Source organism: Spea bombifrons, chromosome 7 (assembly GCF_027358695.1).
Source record: "Spea bombifrons isolate aSpeBom1 chromosome 7, aSpeBom1.2.pri, whole genome shotgun sequence".
Lineage (NCBI taxonomy): Eukaryota > Metazoa > Chordata > Amphibia > Anura > Pelobatidae > Spea > Spea bombifrons.
In genome coordinates, this window is record NC_071093.1 from 12781367 (window position 1) to 12791067 (window position 9701).

The following is a 9701-nucleotide window of genomic DNA, read 5'->3' on the forward strand; positions in this document are numbered from 1 at the left end:
ATGCCAGAATATGAAAAGATCTGTCCACTCCTCTAACTTGGTCGTACAGTGTGAATGGGAGCTTTGACTCCTTGCAGTTTCTATTGTAATACACATTAGAGTACTGATGCAGATGAGGCCTTTGTTGGTGCAGTGCCACCTCATCCATTACCCTCAGGCTGACTGTGAGGAAGAGAAGAGGGAATCTGTTGAAAGGAACCATGACAGAGCCTGCTGTTTGCCTGAACTTTTCATGAACCAGGTCTAACAGCAGGTTTCTTGCATGTGCTTGAGGGTAAGCATTTGGTGAAGATGCCTCAAACAGTTTTACAGATATCACTTGAGTCCTGCAAGAAAGAACCATGCAAAGTTTGTGTCGCTTTAAAAAAAACTTACTACCAGTTGCATTATGTTTTCTTTTCTTTAGTGGGCTTAATTTTTATTTTATTACAGCTCATATCCGCTAAAACAGTTAGGACTTTGTCATCGCCACCTTGCTTTATTTGACCGTGGTAACATGGTCGCATTGTGCTTCAAGTCAATATCCTGATGTGGATGTATCCAAAGATTTTTATTTTTGACTGACCTAGGTAGATATCAACTGGCCCCAAATTCTCTTCCTATAATACTTTTTACTTCCTATAATACTATGTAGTGTTGTATACTGACCTAGGTCAACCAGGTCTAAGTAGGGGGTCACAGACTCTCTGCTGCATAAGCAGGGCAGGTCACTTCATTGGGTCCCACTGTTCAATGGCTAGTTGTGGAGATCAATGATCTCTCATGTAACTGACCCATTTATGCCATGGAGATCTGTGGATAACCAGCACAGCCTCCATAGCTCTTTATACCCAACCAGCCGTACAGGTAGGTCGTAAAGTGGTGGCTTTGGGTGCTGCCGTGGGTCAGGCTTAGAACAACACCAACCCTAATTATATCAATGCCCATTTGCCTGGCTTGCAGTTGATAAGTGGAAACAGCCTATTTTTGACATGACCGAACTGTCTTCTCTTACATCTTTGGAATCTAATTTGTTCTTCTAAGAGTACTGCACTCTAGAACCTTTCAGTAGGTTTGCTACCAGATGGGATGGTTAGTAAAGTGAAACTCTCATTGTAAGTTTAGTCCTTTTTTCTTATTAAAGGTTTTGATGGGACAATATTTGGTGTAGTAAAATTATATTATGATTTAATGCCCCATCCTTACACACATTTGCATACATAATTGAATTTATGCATAATTTGTGCATAATTGACTTTACAAATATACAGTTTCCTCATATTTTTTAATACACACACCAGTAGATCAATTACATGAAAAGGTAGCATCTGAAGCAGCATGTCAGGAGTAGTCAAAATATGTCTTTAGAGCAGTTGTTGAGCATCTACCAGCCCTAACCCTGACCATTGAATATCTCTTGGACTAATAATGATTTTGCATCCTTAAAACACGATGTAGTGTATTTAGTTCTCAGTTTTTAACATGTTATGTTGTCAGAAACTGGGTTGAAACATCATTGTTTATGTGAATGAAAATCATTCTTACTACAATAACCTACAAGAACAAAAAACATTTGTATATGTTTATATGTATTTTCTATTCCACATTTGTTTTTTTATTTTGTGTTGGTGTATATCATATGTATTTTATGTTTGAAAATCATCTCTCTTTATTTTATAGGAAAAGTTCCTTTTATCCATGTTGGCAATCAAGTTATATCCGAACTGGGTCCTATAGTTCAGTTTGTGAAAGCCAAGGTAAGTAAAATAGTATGTCATTATTTAATATAGATGCTTGCAATTTATAAAAAACTGCATGTTCAAAATTTTGCAGAAATGAAGCCAAAGATTAGCAGTCTGTGTGAGTCGCAGAACAGCAGTGATCTCTGGGTGTAGTCCGCAAAGTGCGAGAATATACACTATACTTTTTACACCAGAAGTGGCTCCATATATATGCTGAAAACCTTAATATCTTTCAGAAGGTTATATGATATCGTCACTACTTGATGTTATGCAGAAATATTGTTTTATGTGTATACTATACTGCATCTTCTACCAGTTTATTATTTGTGATGTTTTAATTGTTGCAGGCTGCCTGATTAGCGTATTGTGCCCTTAACCTGTATAACTAAGTGTAGCGTAATGCTTGCTCATCTGTTGGCTTTCTGCTTTTAATGAACTCATTTAAAAAGTTTGTACAGTTGCGTCAATAAGGATTTTACATATAGTGCTTTATGTAAAAACAAATTTTGTGAAATATGCTAGGTGGTCAACCCACCACAAGTTATTTCAATTAGCAAAATAACATAAAATAATAATAATAAAATGTAAGCGCTTTATTTAGCTGTTGTGTTGACAGGCTATCCTAGGGTTATAATCAGTGTCTGTATTTTAAAGTAAAACAGTGTATGTTTGTATAAATCACACTAAGACCTCATTCTTGCACCCTCCGTGTTTATAAAACAGTGATGGAATCTCTGTCGCAGTTATCTCCGGGTGTTTGCACTGTTCTGATTAGAATCTCTAATGTAGACGGTCTTTATCATACCTCTTTGGATTAAAAGCAGGGCCCTTACCTCTTGTTTTGTCGAATTGTTATGTTACAACCTACGTGTAATGTCCTGTTGTACAGTGCTGCAGAATATGATGGCGCTATATAATATGATTATTATTATTATTATTATCATTATAATTATGATTAATAATAAATACAGGTTACTGTAGGTCAGAGTATAAATCAAACACTTTGGTATTTTCAAGGAGGACACCTGTGTTCTATGTTCCCCAATACAGGGTCATTCGCTCAGTGATGGCTTGGACGAGGTCCAGAAAGCTGAGATGAAGGCATACATGGAACTCGTCAATAATATGCTTTTGACAGCAGAGGTACAGTAAGCTGCTTGGATCTATTCCTGTTCATTCGTAGGGAAACGTTATGCACGCTGTCCTGAAAAGGAACAATTCTTTTTTTATTTTAGATTGTATAAATGTTTGTTCTGTAGTAATCATTTGTCAGAGATGATGCAATCTGCCATTTGTAACAGTTGTGTTCAGCACACTGTTTACATGATTAGTTACAATTTGTAGTAATGTTACAATATGAACACCATTTTGTAGTTAGTCTGCACTTTACTGCAAATCCCAGCATGTTCAATCACCTGTTTCCATGCAATTTTTTATTTTATCTATTTTTTTTCCGGGTTACTTCCGTGATTTTTGAATGGATTGTATCCATTGATTAATTTTGGAATTTTATTTTAGGGCCCATTCGGTGTAGTAAGGTATTTTTACATATGTGGAGCAGTATTTTTACATTTATGAATGGCGCAGTAATAATGCAACCATTTGTAGCTTGCTATTGACCAGCAGAAAAAATGAACGTAGAAATAAGCTGTAGCTGCCTTTTGATCTGTGCATTTGCTAGCAATTTGGCCAGTACAGCGCATCTATCAGAAGCGGGGTGTGGATAAAACTCGATTCCAGCCACAAGCAAGTATATGTTGATCAAAGCCTCCGAGGAAATCTGCTATTGGCACAAAGCCACACAACTTTCAGACAGAATAATTGTCCACCGGAAAAAAAACATTAAATAAGAGGCATGATCTCTACATGTAAATGCGCTATAATCCAAACCAGACAATGTGAACGCACGTAAGAAGAGTAGGGTTTCTGTTTTACTAAAAACGAACATGTAGTCCTGCGATTATAATGTGTATGTAAATAAGCGCTGAATTACGTCCTCTGCCTCAATATTATTTCAGGATAAAAATGATCAGGAAAGACTAATGGGGTTTATTTGCTAAAGGGAGAGTTCGCAGGAGAGTTGTGTCTTTAACTCTAATCATTGTGAATAGCCAACACTAGCAGGTTTCTCCACCAACGGCTGATCTGGCCCCCTATAATGCATAATTCAGTAGGTGAGGTGGCTTTGAAGAAATCTTACTGATTAGGTTGTACATTATACAGGACTGGCCAAGATATTCCTGCAGCAGAATCTCAATGGGTTGGACCTTTAGCCACTGAACCCCAATGTGTAGCTATGAGAGGAGAAGATAAGGGATGTGATCAATATTTAAATACCCAAAAGGAAGAGGAGGAATGTTAGAACAAGAGGTCATAGCCTTATACTAGGTAGTCAAGGGCTTGGAGGTCACGTAAAGAAGTTTTACATTTCAGAGAGAATGGCAATAAGTGGAACCGTCTCCAAGTAGAGGTGATAGAGGTTAATCGCGTAAAGTAATTTTAACGTGCATGGGATAGGCATATAGCTATCCTGGATATAAGATGAGACCCAGGAATGATTAAGGTTTGAATTCTTGCAAACACTAAGGGCCAAAAAAGCTCTAGATATGAAGAAGTCACCATTGAAGGCCATTTCATGTGCCTTCTGATTTCTCCACAATTTCCTCAGGTTCTAAAAGCTGTTAAATGTGTAAATTAAAAAGTAAATATTCTGAACGTGAGAAATTACATCAGTAATTTCATATTTTTGTCCATAAAAACTATCATTGTGTATTCTAGTAAAACTGTTCCCTCTTCTCTGCTATGCAAAATGAACATTATGTTTTTATTTTCTTGCAGTTGTATATTCAGTGGTGTGATGAAGCTACACTAGAGGAGGTGAGTAGCTCTGAACCATTTATCTTGGTTAAATTTTAATGAGAAAACACTTTTGCTCACAATTGTAGGTCCCTACTCATAAATGAAACATTGAGGTTTATACCATTAGTTGATACAGTGTGTTTTTTTTTTTTCTTCACTTTCTCTCTGCTGGCACATACGTTTCCTAATACATCTGGCAATATTTAAGATAGCTGTGGGCAATTTTCTGTATATTTATAAGAAATTATATTTTAAGCAAATATTTGCTGTTTCTAGCCATATCATTTCTTCAGGCAGTTATGTTTCCATATTACTGTGAGGGGAAGGAAAGCATTTTTTTTAGTGGCGGTCATCTTGATTTCTATGTCTACACAGATTACACAGCCTCGATACAGCTCGCCATACTCATGGCCTCTAAACTACATTCTAGTCTTTCAAAAGAAATGGGAAATAAAACGCAAAATGAAAGCAATTGGTTGGGGTGGAAAGTCTCTGGAACAGGTCAGTAGAGCTGAAAATGTTTTTTTTTACGAAAAAAAGAAAAATGATCTAGAAAACCAAGTGATATTCCAGAAATGTTCTTGCTGTTGCCTTTTTTTTTTACACCATAATAACAAATCTGTGATATCCGATATTTGAAGTTGTAAGCAATTTAATTTTATAAAAGTTAGCCTTAGTCCTATCTCTCCAGGTTGTTGCTGAACTTCAACTCCCATAATGCTCAGTCAGATTGAGGTGCATCATGGGCATAGACCTTGGTTCTTTTCATGTTACTCTTGATTCTGTAAAATCTTCAGAATAAAACATATTATTTTGGTTTTGCCACCAGCACAACCAAGCTAGAGGACTTGGTATATTCCTGTCTGTATGTACATGTATCTCTGCATCTATGTGTATTTTGTGTTTTGCCATGCCAGATTAGAAAAAAAATACACAATTAAGGCAAAATGTGCAAAATTTTAAAAAAAATCCAAGTATAAGCTATAGAAGATTTATGAGTCGCATTGATATCATTTCATTGGGTATTTATGTAACTGATAATAATATTTTGTAAAATAATTGTTTTATTAGCGGTGACTGTAACACTCATGCTTTGACAGCTGCAGTCTGTTAGTTAAGCAGAATAACTACCTCCCGCAAATGCCTACGGCAAAGAGACGGTTCTATAATATAATTATGTCTAACTAAGCTTTGGTTATAATGTTCATTTAAAGAGACTGATGGTTTTTGCTGTAATAGTTAATTGGCGCCTCTGATTTTCCATGGATATAAACCTTTCAAGCAGCAAGCATTCCAACTATTTCCAGGCAAACGCAGGGACCACACATAACCCGGTCCTGTGCCGCGGACGTTTGCAATTAAAGAAATATTTGCTTCTCTGTGCGCTCTAACTTTCTGATGGTTATCAGCGGCTTCTTGCAGATGCACGTGTTTTACTGCATTCCTTGTCAGTGCGGTAAAGGTGTTGGGCAATACATGTCACTATTTTTACCTTCGCCTTTTTGTTTTAGCGTATACATTTCTATATATATATTTACTTTTGCAAAATCCCTTGAATCCATTTTATTATATGCCCTTTCTATTGCAAAACCTGTACCTGTATTACGATTCTGCATTAACTTGTCTAACCAACTCTATACTGCGTTTTAAACACTTGTGTGCCACAACACCACTGTGTGTCTTGAAGGTCACTCACACAATCATTTGTTGGCTTTGCGGATGATCCATGTTCTCCTCTTCATGTGTACAACAGGTATATGAAGATGTTGATCAATGCTGCCAGGCCCTGTCACAAAGGCTGGGGACGCAGCCCTATTTCTTCAATAAACAGTAAGTCACCCCACTGGTCTTCTAAAATGGGGGGGGGGGAATGTCCCGCTGGTTTTGACTTCTACTGATCAAATATACAACTAGCCCGTGTATGCCGTCAGAACATCTGCAGTGTATTCTGTATTAATTTGTCAGGTTTTTTTTTTTTTACTTAAAGGGACACTTCAGCCATCATATCCACTTCAATGCACTTACTGAGAGGGTGGTAGATAGCCGTAACAGCCTCCGAGCAGAAGTGGTACAGCTCTTAATGCAGCTCTTAATGCATATGTGTAATGCATATGATAGATGAGCGGCCCCTTTAAATTTTCCCATGCCCCCCCCAAGCTGCAAATGCCATCTAGTGTAACAGACCATAAAATACACAGTAACTACTAGTAAAATACAATTTTGTGCGTTTTTCTGCTTTGCCAGAGGTGAGTGATACAAAATATGAGATGATGGAAGATGTTCTGTTTGCCAGCACACTTCATTTTTCTGTGGGCAAAAAATCAGATTATGGCATCTTTTTAACATTCCCCGATCAGTTTACTCCCTGGAACTGGAGTTGTTTTTATTGTGTAGCCCCCCCTCAAGGAGACCCAAAGGTAAACAATCTGAATAGGTTTATTGTATGCCATAAACTTGAGTTCCCCACAGATAAACTGCATATGGGCTGAACTTTACTTTCAGCCAATACTCTTGAAATTGCTGTCTCTGGATTACCAAAAGCCATTTTATTAGAGAGCTGCGTAGACCATTAGGTTCGTCCTCTGGTTGGGTTTTTTCCCCCTCTGAATGACCAAATAATGAGACCCTGAATTTTTATTGGCTAAATCTGCATACGGTTCTAGAATGAATGTGGCTATTCTGCTTGGAGAGTTTTGTGTGTTTACATCACAGTTTCTGTGGGATTGTCCTCTCCTTTCCATGAAAGCTGTTTGGTGAAATATTTTAGTTTGCACATGTGTGGCAGGCAAATATGCACTGTTCAACTCCAGAAACTTGACAACAGCCACTGATGGGTGACAAGGTCAATACATTCACGGCTGTCAGGTGGAAGTGTCCTCTTTCAGATAACCACTGTTCCTCTTTGATTTTGGCTGTGATGTTTATTACCATTTGTTTGGACACTAACACAATAGAAATGGAACTGAGGGCCACCACTATGTCGTTCCTATTCTCGCTGGCCAGGGAATTTTAGACACATGAAAAGCCCAGGAGGCATATGTATGAGTGTTTGAAGTGCACTTTTCGAGTATGTTTTGTTATGCATAGGAGCTGTACAGAACCTTGGGAAAAAGATGATTCTTGTAACTCGTTCTACAGGCTAAAAGGATGGGAAATAGTTAATTCTTCTTACACTTCTATACATTTTTAATTGCATGTTTTAGAATAGCATGCAGATGTTATGACTCCCAACTCTGCACATTAACCAAGGGCATCTAGAAATGTTTTCTTATTAAAATTGCCAGTGTTTTATAATACTGCAAGCAAAAGGGTCTTCATATTACATTGCATTAAATAGGAGGACAGAATGATCCTGCTCACAAGAGCTTACAGTCTAAAGTAAGACAGACAAAACATTTAGCCATTGAATTGGAGTTGGGTAGTCGAACCAAAGTTTCCATGCACAGATATGTTCAGTACTAAGTCACAATACTTTAGTCATTGTGTTTTATTAACTAACAGTATTAGAAGGTTACTTATTGTAATATCCAGCAGTACATGAGTTAATATGATGAGGAAAATCTCCAGAATTTATATTACGTGTTTTAACCTCATTAAAAGAAATCACAGATGGTTTTGACTCCAGCATTGTGCTGTTCTGTTTCTTATCCAATTCCTCTAGACCCACTGAGCTGGATGCCCTGGTATTTGGACATCTGTTCACAATCCTCACCACACAGCTGACTAATGATGAACTCCGCGAAAAAGTGAAGAACTACAGCAATCTCATTGGCTTCTGCAGAAGGATTGAACAAAACTATTTTGAAGATCATGACAGAGATAGCTCCTCAAGTTTATCTATGAGATTACCAAAGGGGCCTGTACTCCCATAAAGGTTCCACAACGTTCTCTTCCCAGAACGTTATATTATATCGTGTAACAATAACCGTATACGTGTATTCCACATTTGTCACTGCACAAAGAAGCATCTTTTGAGTCAAACTGTATCTGCATGATAATAAATTAAAGATAACTGTATGAAGACTACACTTCCTTTTCTTTGATCTTGCCCAGTTCCCCTCGCTAAGCTCTGTACAGATGTAGTAGATGTGGACTTCAGAGCTTCCCAGCAAAAGAACAAAGAAGGGATAATTTGCATTACACACTAAGGATTAGAGCTGTGGGTACATGATCCAGTAAGTCTTGGTAAAACTACTGTTTTCTGGTTCTAACAAGAGTGCACTCAGAGAGTTTGCGTGTTTACAAGGTGATTAGCTCCTGTAACAGATTAGCATTCCAAAGATGTTGCAATCTATGGCAGTGGCCATATAGGCCTTAAACCCGGTACGTTAAAAATAGTTAACTGCTGGAACTTTAATTACTAAAATAGCTGTAAAACCCTTAAAAGTTGGGTTTCAAAGCTATATCTGTGATTTGGTGGGTATGCTCACCTTGGCCAGCTTGTTGGTGGAAAATTATCGTTTTTTTTTTTTTTTTTTTTTTTTTTTTTGCATATAGTACAATTCTTGTTATTCTTGTCGCCTCTGATTCCTGACTGCAGCATGGTTACATTTGACTGGGAAGTAATTAGCTTAAATTCCCTGGTGCCTAATAAAGTAACCAAAGGTCAACAACTTAGAATGTAGCCATGTCACTCGGGTCATCAGCTGCTTACCTTTTGACCGGGGCATTGATTGACTACTAAGAAAGCATTTCTGTTACAGAATGCACATATGAATTGGATGGCAAGAAATGTGTGTTTTTGTTTTATATAAATTGATAAAAATTCAAAACAACTTTTTGTTTACTTTATTATACACTGCCGCAAATATGATGGCGCTATATAAGCCAATAAATAACTTTTTGTTTCAATGCGATGGGTTGACTTCTAGTCAAGAGGCCTTAAACAGACTAATAGTGCACAGCGTAGGCAGTTTATGGTAAGCAGAATTCTAATAAGATGCCAGATCCACATTATATTGTAAAATAAATAAAATATAGTCTGTTGGTGTTACTATGCAATTGAATAATGAAGACTGCATAAAATATAAATATTGTAAATTTTACAAGGTTTGAATCATTAACAATGTTATGGTGAATGCACAAACTATAAAATCTGTCTTATAGCAAAGGTTTAGGTAT

General features: G+C 37.2%; 1 protein-coding gene across 1 annotated transcript in view; it reads left to right on the forward strand.

Annotated features, from left to right (window-relative positions):
- Positions 1 to 8597, forward strand: part of MTX2 (metaxin 2) — a 30635-nt gene extending 22038 nt beyond the window's left edge. Inside the window, exons 5-10 of the mRNA XM_053471366.1 lie at positions 1660 to 1736; positions 2772 to 2864; positions 4560 to 4598; positions 4956 to 5081; positions 6334 to 6410; positions 8242 to 8597. Of these exons, the coding sequence (XP_053327341.1) occupies positions 1660 to 1736; positions 2772 to 2864; positions 4560 to 4598; positions 4956 to 5081; positions 6334 to 6410; positions 8242 to 8452 (623 nt within the window). The 3' untranslated portion in view covers positions 8453 to 8597. The remainder of the gene's footprint in view (positions 1 to 1659; positions 1737 to 2771; positions 2865 to 4559; positions 4599 to 4955; positions 5082 to 6333; positions 6411 to 8241) is intronic.
- Positions 8598 to 9701: the final 1104 nt, after the last annotated feature.